This window comes from Nannobrachium achirus (genome assembly GCF_963921795.1).
Source record: "Nannobrachium achirus genome assembly, chromosome: 1".
Classification (NCBI taxonomy): domain Eukaryota; kingdom Metazoa; phylum Chordata; class Actinopteri; order Myctophiformes; family Myctophidae; genus Nannobrachium; species Nannobrachium achirus.
Window position 1 is genome coordinate 13,028,557 of NC_137810.1, and position 20,138 is coordinate 13,048,694.

A 20,138-nucleotide genomic window follows, 5' to 3' on the forward strand; every position below is an offset into this window, starting at 1 on the left:
GCCATGGAGACTAGAGTTCAATAATATTTTTTGGTTTTTGTCACATTCCTAAGACAAACATTTTATTCGAGTAAATTTACCCCCATTGATTCCGGATGGGGACCAGTTTAGAAACGGGTCCCCATCCGGAACGAATGGGGGTAAATGTATTGTTATCACATTTTTGTCTTAGGAATGCGACAAAAAACTAAAATTATTATTGTCTCCATGGCGTGACTAATCAATAGAAAAAAAAAGTCATTTTGGGGGTGAACTACTCCTTTAAATACTGTCTGGGGTGCACACCAAAGTTGACGCCAAGCGTTTTAAAGTGAAATACCTCTTTAAGTCAAAGAGGTGAGGGTTAAATACAATGTAAACATGTCTCCATTAAATCAGGATGACAAACGCAACGGTATACCAAAAGGTGACAAGAAACAGAAGACAACACAAAGTGTTTAAAGATTAGATTTTCAACATTACTTACAATTTAAACAGCGCATTAGTGCAGATATTTTCTATAAACCGTTAGAAATACGGAAATGCTAGATCCCTTTATTCAATATATGGTATTTTACAACTTAAAGAGTGTGTTCTTAAAGGGTTGTACAGGTTGGAGGTGAAGTCATCATCATGTAGCCCTCATTATGTTATGGACTAGAGGACCGTTCCGTAACTCTGTGCCGGCATAACCAACCATCATCTGCACTTCCACAATCAGCTTTCCTGCCGCGAAACCAAAGAAAACGTTCCCTTGTTGATTCCTGCGTACTTGTTAGAACAGGTTATTCTCAAATGTAGCCATGATGTCCCTCTGCATAGTCATGTCAATACCAGCCATCTGGGGGGTAGAGAACGAAATCACAGAGCAGTTATGACACTGTTTCACCAGGACAAAGACAATGTAAATGACACTGAGGCATAGTCCGAGCGTTTCAGGCAAAAATCGTGCACTTTATGAAAGAAGCTTGCAATTTGGCACACAGTTAGAACATGCCATATGGAACATTGGCTATAGGGGCATCGCAGATTTGTATCGGGAAACTTGTGGGAGCCAATCAAAGTTGGGCTCTCATAGACTTTACTATACAGTACAATAATACAAAAAAATAATAATGCTTTAAGTAGCATGTGAGGGGTCAAACTAGGTGTTTCGGGATTCTGAATCCAATGCAAGCGTTTGTTTTGCACGAAAAACATTCCATTCCACAACAAAACTGTGAAAAGTGATGACTCATCACTAAACCATAGTTTATGGGGTCCGTTTTTAGCCCAAGAAATGTTTTTCCTGCAAAACAAATGCTTGCATTGGATTCAGAATCCCGAAAAAACACCTAGTTTGACCCCTCACATGCTACTTAAAGCATTATTATTTTTTTGTATTATTGTACTGTATAGTAAAGTCTATGAGAGCCCAACTTTGATTGGCTCCCACAAGTTTCCCAAGACAAATCTGCGATGCCCCTATAGCCAAACATTTTCCATATGGCATGTTCTACCTGTGTGCCAAATGTCATGCTTCTTTCATAAAGTGCACAATTCCATCAAAATACTGCCCGAAACGCCTGGACTAGCAGTACTTACAGCCTCTCGTCTGCGGCGCTCTTGTTCTCTTCTGCGGGCCAGCTCTCTGTCCCTGTCCAGTGAGGACTGGACACAGAGAGGTGTTGAAGGCACAGGGGACTCAGGTTTCTTCGGTTCTGCATCTCTGGGATCCTGTAAGGTGGCCTCGGTGCGAGGATTCTCTGGTGACTCTATCTCCAGAGGATCGTCTTTAACCGGTTTCCTTTCCGCTCTGGGTGACACTGGTAGGCTAAAATGTAAACGTCGGCCAAAATGACTTTGGAACCTTTTGAGTAGAGCAAACCAACAGAGATGAAACTGTCTTTAAAGATGCTTCAACCACCTAAATCGTATATGCTTCGTTGTAAGTCAAATAGCCGAATGTTCACCTATTATGACATGTCCAGAATAGGGACATTAGGGCTTGTATGGTTATAGTACCGGAGGTGTGCCATGCCATGTTCAGCGCACAGACTACGTCTCGCACTATACTTGACATTACTGATGACCATTTTTTTAAGCATACAGTACAGTTGCTTTTATTTTTTATGAAGCCCAGCCCATGAATATATGAAAATCAACTTGAAAACTTGCTTGAGATTGGAAATAAAATCACTTCTTTGTAAAAAGGTATGTTATCATTCAATACTAATCCTTTTAAAATCACTGGCAGTTTTATTTAAACTACCTAAAAAAAGCACTGTAATAAAATAGGTTAGGCAGGACATAAACTGGAGGTGATGTCATGAAGTATTTCTCTCGAGAGTACCTGCTCTTTTCAGGCACCTCTCTCTCCTTGCTGGCCCCCATCTGGATCCTTCTTAAGGCCTTTTCACGTTCTTCCTTTTCCATGGCAGCCTTACGGAACTGCTGGAAGCTCTCCCTCGAGGATTTGATTTTAGTGGTTGTGGCAGCAGCCGTTTTCATCAGACTAGCCCATGAGTCTGCATTTTTCAGGACAATTTCCTTCAACAGAAACACAAAGATCGTGCACATTAAGATATGTTAGCCACAGATACAACGATCACAAATAAGGATTCAAATACTGAGTGTAGAATATACTGTATATAAATAAAATAATAACCACACCAACCTTTTTGGGAACATGGGATTTTCCCTCTTCTGAGACTTTATTGTCTGTGGTAGAGCAAGACAACTCAGCTCGGTCCTGAATAATCTCTCTGCATTTAGCATCTAGGGGGGATTGAACTCTTTAGACATTGATCCGCAGTGTGTTATTAATATTAAGAGTTTTTTTGTTAAGACTCCTCCAGTAACTTACCAAGTCTACTCATAGATAGTAATGGGCTGCTGGGTAGAGGCGACAGCAATGGGTACTGTTGAGCAGTGGGAAATATACAGTAATTAGTATCTTATGGTCTTAATCAATGTCATCTTGAATTTATCACAATCACTGGACAATCATCACTAGGGATGGGACGATATGAAAAGGTCATATCGGGATTATTGTGACAAAAGAAATCGCGATTTACGTTATCCTGAGGTGGAACATTTGCCAAAGAATTGCCGATCTACAAGCTCACAAAGACATTTGATAGAGATTGAAAAAAAGACTATCAAATACGTATATTCTAAGTACCTTTTACCAATTATAGAGGGTTTAAGTGGTACCGGATATGCAGCTTGTAAATAAAAGGTGAATTGATCCACGATGATATCACGATAAATTAAATGTCCACAATACGATTATCGTGAGTATTTTTTATCACGATAAACGATAATATCGCGTATCGTCCCATCCCTAATCATCACATAGACAGTCTGATGATGATGGTGAACCACTGAATGTTAACATAGCAAACACATTAAATCTTAGGATTACCTCAAATCTTGCTGTCATACAGTCCAACATGACGTACTCGGAGATGTCAGTGGGGATAAAAGTGCAGACAAATCTGAATGAGGAAAAAAAAAGAGACTGTGAGACAGAACACATAAATGCAACATATTGACAAAGAACTAAAACCAGATGAAAAACTACAGCACCTACAGCGAGAGCTAGAGTGCTATTGGGACAGCGTTAGCATGCCAATCAAGACCAAGCCAAAGAATCAGACGCAAGACAGAAACAGACAAAATCCATGTAGATTAAACGACAAATACAAGGGCCATGCATGCATGCATGCATGCGACAAGCTGATGAAGGGGGGGGGGGGGGGGGGGGGGGGGGGCGTTGTGGCAAACTACATTAACTTTTAACTGTTCCCTTACCTTCCTGTACAGACCTCTTAGGAGGACTGAGAGAAAGTGAGACCGTTTTCACTCCCTGTGTTTGGGATTCTGAGGGAGACTGAGAACGTGTGGCGTTTAAGGGGGCCTGAGGTGAAACAGGGGATTGTGGAGGCAGGGTCGCTAGTGGTGGGTGTGCTGGAATGTCAGGGAAGAAGCCCTGTTGAGGGGGCTGAGGAATCTGACCAGGGGCCACGCAGTGTTTGGGAGGTAGCGGTGCTGCTTTGGCACTAGGTCTCGAAGGCAGCTGAGGCAGGTGGCTGTGTAAGGCTGTGGCAAGGATGACCAGGGATAGGGGCAGAATAGAGATCAAACCGTGAGATGACTAATAATTACAATTAAAATAAATAGTCTAAAAATGCCAATACGCTAAAGTAGATTCCAAGAAAAACATAACATTTCCAACCAAACTGTTTTCCGTCAGCATAACAGAATACAAGTGCAGTTCTTGTTTTGTTTTGTTTAAGGTACCCGTGCAGGTTGCATGTCAATTGAGTTACCAAGTTACAATCAAAAACGTAAAAGCTTGCAGTCATTCAGTTTTGCATGGATAAACACTTTTCCTAAATTTTCTAACCAGAGTAAACCTTGCATTGTTAACATTTCACCTTAGTTGCTACAGAAAAAAACTGTCATGTGACCATTACCTGGGGGCGATAGAATCATCTCATCACAAGATTGCGCTGCATATGGCTGTGTAGACTGGCCTTTAGCTTCTGAAACAAGGCAGGAGGTGGCCGACAACTCTCCACTGAGACCTAATCACATCTTTTTTCTTCAGTATCGGCACACTACGGTCAGCGCACTTCACCTTTGACTTGAAGAAATGACATGCTTAGGTTTCATTCAACGCAAACAATGCTAGACTAACCAGATTCTCTATCAATCACACAAAGCAAGGTATGAATGTTTTTACCTTGGTTTTAGACTTCTGAGAAATGTCGTTTGCTTTTCTGCTTCTTCGCTTTGGTACTGAAAGACACATACAACAATTAACAACATGCGGCCTGTGCATTTACCATTTATACATTTAAACAATAACATGTGTCATGCTGTGTAGTAGCACATTATGAATCAAAAGTGGTGACCAATAAAAACAATCTCTTAAAATGTGGGGCCTCCTTTCTTAGTAAAATTCTATGAATGACGGGGGGCAAAGTCATGTGAATTGTTGCTTATCAATATCATTTTACAAATTATATATTTAACTACATTTCAGAACCAACCACCATAAAAAATGAGGTACAACTGCTAAAATAATAATGAATGTAAAAACAATATAGACAGTTTAATGACTTTTGAAGCATTTGGTTTGCCAAAAGTGAAACTGTAGCGCAAAGGTGTCCTGGTGAACTTTAGCAGTAGCTCATCTTCTTTGTTTAAAAAGAGAGGGGAGATATAAAAAAAAATCAACCCAAGTTTGAAGTGAGCGGTGGTATGTGCTGGTATGTGCGTGTGCGCACACAAGCACGTGTAGCAGTTCATTTCAGGGATGTGTGTGCACGCGGTGCGTGTGTGCATGTGTGTGTTGACTCAACAGCACCACTTAGTCACCAGCGGTACTGCAGTTCATGCTCAGGCTACATACCACACAGATGCATAGATAGTAACAAACATGCCTACACACACACACACACTCAAGGTTAGGAGAGGTGTGACCACCGCTCAAAAAGAAAGAAAAAAAAAAAACAAAGTGGTGGAAGACAGGAACAAAGAGGTAGGTGAGAGGAGAGTGCTGTGTAGAGCATCTAACCTGATTCACCGTCACTGTTATCAGAAGTGCTAGAATCACTACTACTGCTGTCAGAGGAGCTGCTACTCTCACTGAGGCGGAGTGGCTGGCCCACATGGCCCAGGGCTGGGAAAGGAGTGGCTTGACCTGTTATACACAGAGGGGAAAGTGTGACTGAATGCCCCAGTTGGTGAAAAACACAGGCCATGAAATGGAATCATACTGATAATAAATAAAATGCACTATTTGCCTAATGCTTTTTTCTTCTTAGATGAGCTCTGCACTTTGTTGATGTCTTGAGACCTCCCGGCATTGTTTGCTTTACCGGACGGCACCACTGCTTTCGACTTTCCTGGATTTGCTTCTATTGGATTGAAGAGAACAAGGACAATAATATAACAATCCCCTGTAGTCCCTGAAGTACTGGGAATTAATGCCATTTCATAAGAAAAGAGATGAATTTTATTTAAGTAAGTATGAGTCAAGTGTACTTACGGTCCACAACACTGGTCTTGGGCTGCTTCACAAGACATTTTAGGATGAAACTTTGCACAGCCCTCAGTGTAGAAGGCTTGAGCATTTCAACTTCAATTTCTAACCCTTCTGGACATGAGTTCCTCAGCGCTGGCTCACGGGCCTGGATGATGCTCATCAACTTGCCAAGTTTGTCACTAGGCAACTTGTTAATGTCCAGACTCAACTGCTTCATCTCTTGGTAGGCCATCGGTACTGCTGGAACCACATCTCCTTCCAAAGGTACTGCTTGAATATTGCATTTCTTGCCATGCCTACAGGAGTACATAAAAAAATCACACTAAGTTGTAGGAGGTAGTTCTTCCCCATGTAATCAAATCAAATTCAACATCAATAGTTAAATGGAGCTCACGTACTGAGAAGACCCTTTGTGGCTGATGGATTTCTGTACTCTAAATTTGCTTCTTGATGATGAGTGCTTTTGTTTTTTAAAGTCTTTTTCTTTGCGTCTCTTCTCTTTCTTAGGTTTCTCTTTCCTATGCTTCTCTTTCTTCTTTATTTTCAGCAGTGGCGTCTGTGCGATTTTCTGCAGCTGCTCCCGAACTGCTTTCAACTGAAAAGCCAGCAATTAATGAGATCACACAATTAAACAACACTGAAGTACATACATTCTGAAATGGCACCTATTGGCACCTATCATATTTTATGAACACACAAACCTGTTCTTCCAGTCTCCGAGTGTCCACACGCTTTTTCTTTTCTTCCGAAGTTTTTCCTCTCTTTTTTCCCTCTCCTCTTTCCTCCTCTGAATCTGAAGAATTCTCAGACTTCTCAGCCTCTGCAGAACTTTCAGCGTCGCTACTCACGGAGCTTGGGGGACGTTCATTTCCCCTGCCATCTTTATGACCAGGCAAGGAGCCACTCTGTGGCTCTTCTGGTATTTTCGAAAAACGGGCCTCAAACACATCCTTTAGGCACAAATACATATTCATTTGAGGTGCAGTATTTCAAAATGAGGTACGGTGGATAATGTGGTGAACTACTTTTCATGCAGTACAACAAAGTAAAGAGTAATGGTTCATTTTACACATTCAGTTAAATACATTTAGAGTTGACTGTGTATACCTGCAGTCTTCTTGCCATGAGGACTACTTCATTGGAAGGTGGATTGTATTGATAACAGTTCGAGAACATTAGCCTGACATCGGCAGCAAACTCTTGGGTGTTCTTATACTCTCGTCGTTCCATTTTTCTCTTCAAAGAAATGCATTATAAAAATGTTAATGGTTAGTAAAGCAACGATAATAATGATTTGAAGACTCTTTGAAGCTTCACATTTTGTACTCAGTCAGCATAAATACTTATTTATCAATAACCATTAAATAATTATTAAGATGAAATTAATGTTCTCTTACCTTTATGGTGCCTAGATCCATAGGCTGTTTGATAACAATATGGTAGTCCTTCAGGCCCAAAGCCTGTGCATCAACAGGGTGATAGAAGGGCCATCCGTATGCGTAATGCCTCTTGGCATACAACTCTTTCAGGATATCGCTGCAGTGCCTGAGCGGCTCCGGCAGTTTAGCCCTCTGTCCTGAAGGGGGGGAATCAGGCAGGTGTTTCTTGGGTGGTTTGATAGGCCTTCCACTTCCCCGCCTGGAGAGTATCTTACAAGAAGATGGCTGCACCTCGCAAGGGGGTGGCTCCATCCTAGTGATTACTGGGGCGGCTGAAGTTGTGGTGTCTGCTTTCCTCTTAACACCCTTTTTAGTCTGAATAAAAGACAAGGCAGTTACTAAAGTTATACGACTTGCTGGCTGACTTGGACACTGCGCAATTGATGGGAAAGCACCCCACACAAAGCAGTACTGACTGCTGTACTGACCTGTGTAGGGAGCTGTGCCGTTGGGAGGGAGTGAAGGGCTTCAGGAGGGATGACGGTTACAGTCTGTTGGAACACAACTTCTGACAAGGGAGAGTGAGGTCTCAGCTTCGCTGCACCTGCACAGCGGGGGACGTTCAGAGGACATAACACATACCACAAGGGATATAATTCTTAAACAAGGCTCACATACAGTGATTTTCCAAAATACTGATTTCAATTGACAACCCCAGTGTTATTCACTGACAATTTGGGGGTGCCTGCTGGCCTACTGGTCCAGGCGCATATACCACTTAGGCATTGCCACATAGGCATGGATGCCTGGCAGCGGCGCCGGTTCAATTCCCGATCTGGACGACCTTTGCCGCGTGTCACTCCCCAACTCTCCCCCCATTTACTGTCAGTCTACTGTCCTATCAATAAAGGCATAAAAGCCCAAAAGAAATCTTTAAAAAATAATAATTAAAAAAAGATGGCTGATGACAAAGTCTGCGTAGAAGGCAAGCAGTGACACCTGGAGGATAACATCAAATAAATATATATATATATATATTTTTTTATATATATATAAAAATAATGTAATAAAGACTTGTGAGGGATGGTGAGATAATCGTTAGACCAAAAAGATGGAGATTCACTTTTTGTCAAGGGAAGAATGACATTAATGCAGTCATCTCAAAAGCACCGGTGTGGCACAGTGTACTTACTGTACCTGCAGGGTGAAACCTGTGTGCACACTGTACCTGTCGTTTCCTTCTTCCCTTTCCCTGGAGTCTTTGTGGTGACTGATGACACTTCACACTCCTCCTTGGGCATTTTGTTCACATTGTGTAAGAAAAGCTTCTCCAGGGTTTGGGCCATTAGAACTATGTCATCTCCAGGCTGGGGAGAACAAGACAAAGTGAGGTCCCCAGTAGCCCCAAAAGATTCCACCATCTTAAGTCTGTTAACATTTACATTTTGTACACTAAATATAACATTGGAAATCAACTTTTCCTTACCCGATTGTAGACATAGCAGTTGGTGAACATGGTACTGAAGTCCTGTACACATTCAACTGCCTTCCAGTAATACTTGTTCTCAAGACGTTTCTTAATTGTGCTCAAGTCCATAGGATTTTTTATAATTGTGTAATAATCCTTAAAAGGAGAAAGCAACAAAGCCATTATGATTAAGGAAGCACCATGTACAAAAACCACAAACTAATTTGCAGCCAATTATTGAACACAGATCCCCAATTACTTTGTGCCGTTGAAGGCAGGTTTTCACCATCCGACAGGTTACTTCAAATAAGTTAGCCTCGCGTTGCCAGACTAGGCAGAGGGCGGATTTGTGTCTGGCAACAAGGCTACAAATAAGTGCCACTGTGTCACCTCATCTGATTGAAGGGTGATGCATGAAGCATCTTAGAAGTAATATACCAAGAAGTGTTAATGTACTTCTGTGCTGTTTACATCTTTGACTAAAGTATTCAATATTGAAAACCATAATGCTAAGCTAAAGTTTTAGATTCTACTACATTAGTAAGCATAAAAAGGTTTATGAATATCTAGGCCACCTTGGTTCTCATCATCTTTTACCGAGCAAACCCCCACAAGATAAGTTTAACAAGATGGCATTAGGATCAGGTTTAAAAATTCTAATTCAATTTTGTATGGATATATTTTTTTTAACCACTTACTGGAATATGTAGCGCCACTGCATCAACAGGGCTGCGAAAGGGCCAAGAGAAATGGTGCTTCCATATCGCTACGAACACCACCTTCTCCAGATACTGAAGCTGATTGGTCACACGGCCAGGCTTCTTGGGGTTTCTGACCGCTGGAGGAGGGGGGTTTCCACTCACAGTGGCCATGTGAGACCCTTTGACATCCGACATTGTGTTGTTCAAAGCCAGTGGTGGGAGTCTTGTCTCAATCTCTCCTTTACTGCAGCTCAGCTCTCATTACACAATCTCCTAGGAAATAGAGCAGAGTATGTTCAGGGCTAAGATAAAGGTAAACAAGCACATCTAAGCCTGAAGCCATCTCTTAAAAGATAAATAAGTATATTAAAAAACAAAAAAACAGGCTTTTAGGTAAAATACCTCCCATGTAATCATTTATTCCTCAATCTTTGTGTATTTTTGTCATTGTAGATTTGCACATATGAAGTCAGTCCTCTGCATTTAGTCATACTATGAGTAGTATGTGTGCATACATTTTATCTTTCAGTAACCTCTGTGAGGGGTCATGCTCAAGCTCCCTCGATCACAGAAGGTATGCTCCATTGGTCATAATTCAATCTCTGTGATTATTATCAAGCAGAGTATTTAACCAGTAACCACCATGACACCATCTCATACAAACTATGATTGAATCTTTTACCGTTAACGAGGTTAGAATGTTTGAATTACAAACTCAAATGTTTAACCACAGAATGAGTTCTATTGTGAAAAAAGCTGAAGTCATAATTTCACTACAAGAATTGAAAAGTTCAAGTTGAATGGTCAGTATGTTCAGTGACTTCAGATTTCTTCCAACAAGCAGCAACTAATGCAAAACATGGTTAATGCTGCCACCTACTGTAGTGCCTCACTTACCATTGCAAAGTTAATATTTGTAGTTATCTCAAGTTAAATAATATGCATACTACAGTATAGCAACCATTTGAGGCCCATTTCTCAACATACATATTAAAGATAATATTTAATGTGTTGTGAAACACTGGTTTTAAAATGTACTTTTCCAGAAACAATTAATCAGCATACACCTTGAAGATTAAATGTATCTTTCGTATGCAACAATAACAAATTTAGGAAACTAATGAGATTGATGCTCTTCAGGCAAACGGTCTTAAAATTCAAGGGACATCATGGCAGGTCACTGATAAGTTGTGCTTTAAGACAAATTAGTACTCTATTGCACATGTGTATGTGGGGTGGGTGGATGTTGGGGGGGGGGGGGCAAAGCCCCTCAAATGGCTGAGTGTGCAATGAAGATTTGATAAGGCCATGTGTCAAGACAAAAACAAATTAAAGTCACAGCAGATGGTCCAATTAAAATCAAAATATTCTGTACAAATGCATGAATGCACAATTTCAAGCATGATTACTTACTACTTGAAAATCATTTGAATATAAAATTGTGCCAGTATGTCTCGAGCTTTACAACCACATTAAACATAGAAATTAAGAATAAGTGTAGCAGTTCAGAGTAAAACAGACCATGTCTCAATCGGAATATAAGTGAAACAAAACAGAAACCAAATAAACTTTGTATAATCATGAAACGTGTAATGTTCCAAGAACAGAGGCAGGGTTACTCCACAACAAACATATCATCAGAAATCAGAGGTATGGCTAGTAAATTAACCAACCAATTCTTGACCATTACCACTTACCAATTATGTCCATAGTCCCCAATTAAATACACGACTTTAAGCTCCCCAAATAATATACATTACAATTTATTTTGATCTTGCTCTCCATTTTATTATCAATACAAATATAATGTATACAAAAAAAAAAAAAAAAGTTTCAATCTATTTTCACTCTACTGCAACATACAAAAGGTTTAATGCATGAAACTGATCTGGAAAAAACGTGACATGTAGTGGGTGTCCTTTACGAATATACAGCTAGAGAAAAAACAATCGACAAGTAAATCTTTTTCTGTTATAATTAGTACAAATATTCAATGATTGCAGCCCGCTTTACAATTTCACATTCAACTCCACACAATTGAAACTGGTTAGATGATTATATGCAGATCAGGAAGATCCCTGATTAAGGTTAGACCAAAACATTGCTTTAATTTGTTTATTTTGTAATCGCAGATGAATGTGAGACTACCCTTTCAACATGTCCCTCTCCTAGGCACCTGTTCATGTCAAATGAAGATTCCCTTTCAGAATTGGTTTAAGATCATTCACCTTCTAATCTAGTCCATTACAATTATTTTATCATTACATTTTTTACAAGACACAATGTTAAAAGGCAGTTAAGGCACATTTCATTTTCAAACATTTGTGGTAATTTTAATGTCTGCTCAGGCTTTTGTGAGCACACCAGTTTTTAAGTTGCTTGATTTCAGTATTTAATATTCCTTTTGTCAGACACGCCTCCCTCCCTATACAAACCCATTGTAACTTCGATCTCAATTTTAACCACATTAGTCAGAGAAAACATTCATCCTTGGTTCCATTGACTGATATTGTGCTTCCAATATACGAGGGGCTATGCTTTTTTTTAATGCATTTTATTGTTTTTGCATTTTAAAAATGTATTATCATTTCCCCCCAAAAGAATATTTAGAATAAATGAAAATAGTAATTGAAAAAAAAAAAAAAAAACATTGCCCCCCACTTAGGTCGGAGGACAGCGTTTATAGAACCAAGGAAAGGGTTTTTCGATGAATCGATCGTGATTAAAATGGAGTTTGGAGTTACAATCAGATGGTGATTTAAAATAGTTTGGAGTTAAAATCAGTTTGTAAAGTAAGGGGGCACATCTGATCAAATGAATATCAAATATCTAAATACGGAACCAAGCAACTAAAAAACTGTCCAGGGTGCTCCCAGGGGTCCAACCTATCTTCCCCAGGTTCTATGTTCCCCACCTCACAGCATTAGTTTAGTAAGGTTAGGGTTAGGGGTAGGTTTAGATGGTAAGAAAGTGGGGAACATAGAACCTGGGGAACATAGGTACGGTCCCTGCTCCCAAAAGCCTAAGTAGATAAGCCCGAGTAGATTATACATTGATCCAAAACATTTTTGAAAGTGAAATATCCCTTTAGTTCATAATGGTCTACCATATCTAAACGAAATTGTGCTTTGCAACAATGCCCTCAATCATGATACTGCTTTTACACATTTGTTTGCCTCAGCTTCCATCATTTTTTTAGAGACATCCTGTTATCATTTTGAGACAGAATGCCATTAACATTCAGTGTCCAATGACGAGTTAAGTTTGTACTGTGCAGAGACTGCAGAGTGATGTATGGGGCTGATGTAGTTCAAACACAGGGGCTTTGTTGGTTGTAACTCCATTCTTAATCTAAGTTTGTTCTGCATTTATAAACGGCTGCTAAATAGACATTTCTAAGAGGACAGATTTCAATAAGTCAAGTACCACACAGACCCCCTCAAATAAGATCTTGTATAACACATACTGGCTGGACTGCCCATCCAATTATAAACTGATCGACTGCTGTATGGCATGTCGAACATAGCCGTAATAACACCTTGTTTCTGGATCAAATAGTTTTAAATATATATAATATTCTTGGAAGTGGAATGACGTGTGGTATGTTGCAGCCAGAGCCCTATTATACTGCTCTGGTTGCAGCGTGGTCCGTGTTTACAGTTAACATCGTGACGCATGTTGCCACGCCCACAGCACAGGCCCTCCGGAAAGGGAAGAAAACTTCCGCATTTTTGTCACGTGAACTACACAACATGTATGTTGTTTTATATCATTAAAATACCGTACAAGCACACATATCCACCCTGTACTCACGAGAGGTTTAATAAAACAATAAGTCGACCAAATGTGACGTCGTCAATAATTGGCGTGCGTAGTGGCCAACAGAGTTGCTAATGTTTGCTAGCCTGCTAAGCGGCTAACGTGCCATAATAAACCAACACTAAACGCTTTATGGACGACCATTACAACATTTACCTTTCCGTCTCTGACACAAGATTGTTTTAATTGCTGAACTGAGACGTTTTCTTGCCAATGCAGGTCGTTATTCTCCTCTTTCAACGGTGCATCCAGCGTACGTCGCAGCCAGTTAGCAGTTAGCATCGAGCAGGCAAAGCTAGCTGTCGTCGATTCTGCCGAGCCACGTTTAGTTAGCGTACGTACCTTTAGCTACGTGTAAATGGCTGCTTCAGCACACTGCATAAGCAACGTATCAAGCGTTCTCTTTAGATAAACATCAGTGTTTGCGTTAGTTTAAATATTACCGCTTCCACAACAAACAGTCTGGTATTTCCATGGCGGACGTCTCTACGGCAACCGCCTCATATTTATAGCCCTCTGCGGAAGACCCTGTAGCTGATTGGTCGGCACACACCACGTGATCTGCTCTGCCTGTTTTCCCACGAATGCACTGCAGTAAAAATGTTGAAAAACATTTTAACTGTTTAGAAGAACTCCGCAAGATTAAATATCACCTTTTTATGGTTACCTTAATTTCCCCCTTAAAGGTTTTCATGAATTAAAAAAACAAATTCAACGGTTGCTTTTCGGTAATTTCATTTAGAAATAAAAGAAAAATCTACGAGAATATCTGCCGTTTTCAATAATGTGGGTCACGGGCAAACGTCTGATCTCTCTCTTTAGAGTCTCGAACCGTAACATTTGGGAACCACCACTGGAATATCGTATCTCTCAGCCAGGCCCTTTCCAGTTTCCACACAGATGTACGTACACAACAGATAGAATGTTTTAAGACATCGATGCTGTTATTAAGGTAAATCATACAAAAGCAACGAGAATCAAATGAAACCACAACAAAAGCCGAAACAACCAAACAGTGTTTTTCGAAAACCCAACCCTGAACGTAGCACGGAGGGATTAACGGCCTCTCTTCGACGTCAGCAGGCGCTCTAGAACGTTCTCTGTCCATACGAACAAATCGTTTAATCAATTAAAAAACGCAGCGCTCCGCACAAAACGCAGCTGAAAGTGATCGATCGACTCTCGACGTCGACAGGACAGACACGTCCACCACTTGTTGCCACGATGTCGGTCCTGGGAATCCTGCTGGTCGCTGATTTATACTGCTGCTTGCTGCACCACGGACACGGTTGAACAAAAAGCAAGCACACATCCATCTACATATTACGATGCGTTTTGGTTAGCTTGGATAGTCACTCAGTCTCACAGACCACGAACGTAAAAATGTTGGTTCGGGAAACAGTCCAAAAAAAGCTAAAAAAAAAGTTTATATAATTCGACCATGCAGTCCGATAACAAACGCCAACCTCGAAAATGAATCTCCTCAAAGATAAATAAAACGCGTAGTGTTAATATCCGCACCAAATTGTCCCACCACGGCTCTCAAAGTGAACCGAGTTGACGGTTTTTTTTATTATCGGTCTTCCTCCTCCTGGCCGGTGGGGGCTTTAAAAGAAAGAGTAGTTTTCCAGGATCACCCGAACTAACCATTCATTTCTACTTCCGCTGCAGGCAGCACAACATTGGCCAATGGAGGCATAGATATATAGAGGTTCACACCCCTATGGTTCACACTCTATCATTAACATTTAAAGAATCCCTAAATGAACGTGTCACCATATTTTGCCATACAATCCAATAATTATCCTATTGTTCTACTTGAAAGAAATGAGCAGGCTGCTAAAAATATTAGCTGAGTTTAACATTTTTTAGAAGTTGTACATTTCTTTAGATAGTTGTTGTAGTGTAGGCGAAAGTTTATTCTAATTTTAACTGTGTGCCTTAGATCATTTTGTCCTCTACAGTCTACTACACAACATGGCTTTGAATGTGGGGTCTGGTCTGGGAACCCCATGGGTCTTTATAGGGTTCCAGGGGTTTGATTGATTGAAGGCTTTATTAGAAGTTTGCATAGGAAAATGTACAGATTCATGACGGTACAGTTCACTGGTACAAGGTCTACTAAAAGGAGATCCATGAAAAGACTAAGCTTATTTCAACAGGAAACCATTTAAGTATCTCATATAACATTGAATGACAGACAAATAGAACACAGTACTATGCAGTAGACATGTAAAGAAAAAAAAAGAAAGAAAAAGAAAACAGTAGGTCTATACAATCAGTAAGTACAGTATATACAATATATACAAGGAAGGGGCAGGTAACAGTAAGTCTAAACAATCAGTATGTAGGCCTACAGTATATACAAGGAAGGGGCAGGGAGGGTAGGGTTGGGCTAGGTTTTTACCAGTTGTCCCAGTAAATACAATTGTTAATGTGTATTATTTCAACTATGCAAATCAGGTAACCTGTAGATTAGGTCTATAATCCTGTGTGTGTGTGTGTGTGTGTGTGTGTGTGTGTGTGTGTGTGTGTGTGTGTGTGTGTGTGTGTGTGTGTGTGTGTGTGTGTGTGTGTGTGTGTGTGTGTGTGTGAGTGTGTGTGTGTGCCTAGATATGATATCAACTGGAAAACACCATGGCAGTCTGCAGAAAGACAGCGGGGAAGTAGATACGGTAATATAAGGTTAGAGAGTAAGTCATATGTGATCAGTATTAAATACATGTGTCTTTCTTGAGTTTCACTTTCTATAGCAGGCAGTGGTGAAAGTGGTTTGAAATTCTTGCCGGAACTGTCATAAATTGGCCGCGTGGCGAAGCCGCGCGGCCGAAAAAAATTTGGGAGGCTCTAATCCCCCAAAACCCCTGAAATGCATAGAAAACTGCATTTTGGGAGGCCCACCTGCTGCCCTTCTATAATAAGCCTCTTCATATTGTTCATTGTTCCATACAGAAGGGTAAGCATATATATAGACCTATATATATATTATTATTACCCTTATTATATTATTATATATATTATTATTAATATTATTATAACCAGTTATCTAAAGTAACTAAGTAGACCTACATTTACTAAAGTACTGTATTTAAGTACAGGTTTTAAGTATAGCCTAGCCTACTTTACTGGAGTATTTCCAATACTTTTAATTCTACTCCACTACATCTCCCATTTCCAGATGCAGAATTGAATCATTTTGGTCTATTCTGCATGTATTGCCGCATGCAGGCACAGACACGAGTCCTCCTAGAGATGGGATTTATGGCTCTTTGAAGTGAACCAGATCTCTGGGATCCGTTCCTTTCAAAGAGCCGTTCAAAAGACGTAGGCCTACATTTTGATACTTCTACTACTCAAGTACATTAACATTCCAAACTTCTACTTGATTGCAGTATTGATATTTCTAAAGAAATTGAGTAATTTTCCCACCACTGTTCATTAGAAAGGAACGGCTCCCTACTGTGAACCGAATCCTATCGTTCATTTCAAAGAGCCGTTCAAAAGACTCGATTCGTTCGCGAACGTCCCACCCACTCGCTCCGTGTCAAACAAACACTGAAACGCAAACAGACTGGATCACACTGACCTACACAAACCCACGGAAATAATTTAGAAGCACTTTATCAGAAAATATAACTAGTAACACTTGTGTACTGTATGTTAATCTGACTTTAGTATAGGCTATTGTTTTCTTCCTGGACGTGCGTTTGTGGCTGGCTATTTAACATGGGATTTTGACAGCTGGCTTCTCCTCTTCTTAACGGAACGCAGTTCCGGCCCCGAATGTTTTAACGGAACGGGGGTTCCGGCCGTTCCGGCTCACTTTCACCACTGATAGCAGGTCAGGAAGCTTGTTTCCTGGGATTTAGGAAAAGGCTGTGCTCCCAGCTGTTGCAACAAATTATTCCGCCATCTTCTAAGAAGTGTGGGTATTTTATGAGTCAGTGAAGGAGAGATCCAGGTCGGAACCTAACTTCTGTTAACAAAATTGTGTTGTCACAGCTTTGAATGTATCTGTATTGTCATTTTCATTGGTATGAGCTATAGATATTAGATATTAGAGTTGGCAAAAGCTTTGTAGAATTCTATGGCTGTCAATGATTATAATTACATCTAAAGATGCTTCTCCTTCATTCACGTTTGGTGAATGTAGCCTTGGCCAGGAAGAGTTGATTCTCTTCAGGTGGTAACCATCGATCATCAGGTGTTTCGACCCTGACTGCTACACCCCACGATGGCGGCCCATCTCCTCCTACTGGCCAAGGCTAAACTCCTCTCTCCTGCTCTATAGCCAACAAGAAGCTCCTCTTGGGAGGCAAAGGGTGGTATGGGTCCCCCCTGAGGTCTTGAGGTGACACAGGTGCGTAGAGATCTCCAGTATGGTGGGGTTATTCCTGCCTGGAGCTCTCCTTTGTCTCACTAGCTGCTACTGCTGTGCCATGCAACTGTGACTCCTCTTGTCCACACTTGGTCCACACTTGGCTTTAGTGGGAGAAATATGTGAAAAAGGTGTTCACTTCCGGCAGAAAGCGTGAAAATTTGCACCTAGGGGTATTTTTGTGCGCTGAATTCAAAAATTGACGGTCCCAAGCACTTTTCTCAAATTCACTTTTCTCTCATTCACTTACCATAGGGTTAGGGTTAGGAAAAAAAGACCTCCCAAAAATATTCTTTAAGTAGCATGTGAGGGGTCTATCTAGGGGGTTTTCATGATTCTGAATCCATTCCAAGCATTTGTTTTGCACAAAAAACATTCCTTGGGGAAGAAATGGACCCCACAAACTATGGTTTAGTGATGAGTCATCACTTTTCAAAGTTTTGTTGTGTCCATTTCTCGGAAAGGAATGTTTTTCGTGCAAAACAAATGCTTGCAATGGATTCAGAATCCCAAAAAACACCTAGTTTGACCCCTCACATGCTACTTGAAGAAGATTTTTTGGGGGGTCTTTTTTCCCTAGTATGGTAAGTGAATGAGAGCCACCAGATCCCATGGGAAAAGTGCTTGGGACCGTCAATTTTTGAATTCAGCACACAAAAATACCCCTAGGTGCAAATTTTCACGCTTTCTGCCGGAAGTGAACACATTTGCCTTTTTTTGTTACATATTTCTCCCACTACTTGATGTATTTTGGCCTTCTGTGTTCCTGCAGGTCTTTTCGCAGTGACACTTCACTTCCAGTGCCTCCCCAGTTGATGCTGTTTGGGTGAGCCATCTAGTTATTTGTGATTACTTTCTGACCGTTACCGTTATGTCTGTATTGTTGTTGAGTCTCACATACTTCCCTCCTCTCGGGAGACTCTGGGGGTATCTGTGTTAATGTCTATAGCTTGAGTTGGTGCCCTCCTGCGAGTGCTGTGCTATGAGGTTGATAACCTAATACACCCACGCCAGTCTTTCCTGGAGGTCATTCGTTTCTCCAGAGTCACCAGACTTCTTCGGTTGCCATCCAGACTATCCTGGAAGTCACTGGTTGCCCAGAGTTCTATGATTAATTCTATCAAAATTACTACAATTTACCAGATTTCATCACACACAAAAATAATAATATGTGTAAAAAGTCTTAAAGTTTGCAATATTATTGATAGCCACAAGTCCTGGAAATATATGTTGAATGCTCTGATGAAGACCATAATGTGTCTGAACAAGTCCTATCTGTATTGTTTTACTAAAGCATTTTTGTAAAAACTTCCATCTTCCAACCCTCTCCCTGCATGAGCTACCATATTTGTCAAAGTGCCCTGACCCTGACGCCTCCCTCGATGCTCACCCCTTCCAGTAGCTCTGGTCCACGGTGTTAGAAGGAACTCCTTCTACTGTAACACTGTACCTCTCTTTTATGGTGGTTTTTAACACAACGGAAGCCAAGGTTTCTAACATTTCTAGCTGTTGCTGCTGCCGCCGTTCACTTACGCTTTATTTTGAAGAGCCTCGGAAGCTTTGTGCGTGTGCACCTGAGCTACTACAGTTTATGGTGGGTCTTCCAGCTCTGGTGACCAGTGATCCTTCTGTAGCTAAGTTTGTTTGACTTTTATAGTCTGTTTTTTTTTATACCTATCGTACAATGGAGCTTTAAAATCCAACTAGTGAAGCAGATGCGATGAACATTCTTTCACTATTTTAAAGGCAACTACTGAACTCATTTATATCTCTTTCCAGAAATCCCAATTGTTCCAGGTAATTGAGAGCTTAAACAATTAGTTACACTTTGCAGCAGATAATAATAATAATAATACATTTTTCAACAAATCAACAAAAGTGCTACATTAAAAGGAAAACTGGAGGAATTAAAATAGACTAAGATAATAATAAAAATGAAAACAAAAACATGAATGAATTCAGAACAGTGGTCACCTAATACACAGCTAAGAAAGTTTAAAAACACGTTAGGCATCCATAAGTTTGTTTAGGCAAAAGCCTTGTTAAAAAGAAAAGTCTTTAGTCCCCCTTTAAAAGCATCGATGGACTGTGGTGCTCTCAGGTGGTCAGGGAGGGCATTCCACAGTCGAGGAGCAGCTGAGCAGAAGGCCAGACATGATTGGGATTTTTCCCCCACCAAAAATATATATTTGTAGATGACAAACCTTTATAATGTTTTCAGAAATGTCAATATCCAGATTTTCTTTGTCTATATACAGGCCACTGACCTGTATGTTTCTTAGTAGTCAGAACAAGTCTTATTTTCAATTGACCACAAGAGAGCAGCAGAATCCACATATAGTTTTCTTCTACACACAATAATCTGCTCTGGGGTACA

General features: G+C 40.5%; 1 protein-coding gene across 1 annotated transcript; it reads right to left on the reverse strand.

Annotated features, from left to right (window-relative positions):
* Positions 1-145: 145 nt before the first annotated feature.
* brdt (bromodomain, testis-specific) lies at positions 146-14,577 on the reverse strand. The gene is made up of 20 exons (XM_080727239.1): positions 13,540-14,577; positions 9,562-9,837; positions 8,882-9,019; positions 8,624-8,762; positions 7,884-7,999; positions 7,414-7,770; positions 7,124-7,252; positions 6,718-6,966; positions 6,415-6,611; positions 6,020-6,312; positions 5,775-5,888; positions 5,543-5,671; positions 4,709-4,764; positions 3,775-4,117; positions 3,406-3,458; positions 2,825-2,879; positions 2,636-2,736; positions 2,312-2,508; positions 1,564-1,828; positions 146-820 (listed from the first exon to the last, which is right to left on the reverse strand). Exons 2-20 carry the CDS (start codon positions 9,757-9,759, stop codon positions 755-757), a joined length of 3,195 nt encoding a protein of 1,064 aa, XP_080583365.1. The 5' UTR covers positions 9,760-9,837; positions 13,540-14,577; the 3' UTR covers positions 146-754.
* Between the last annotated feature and the right edge of the window lie 5,561 nt (positions 14,578-20,138).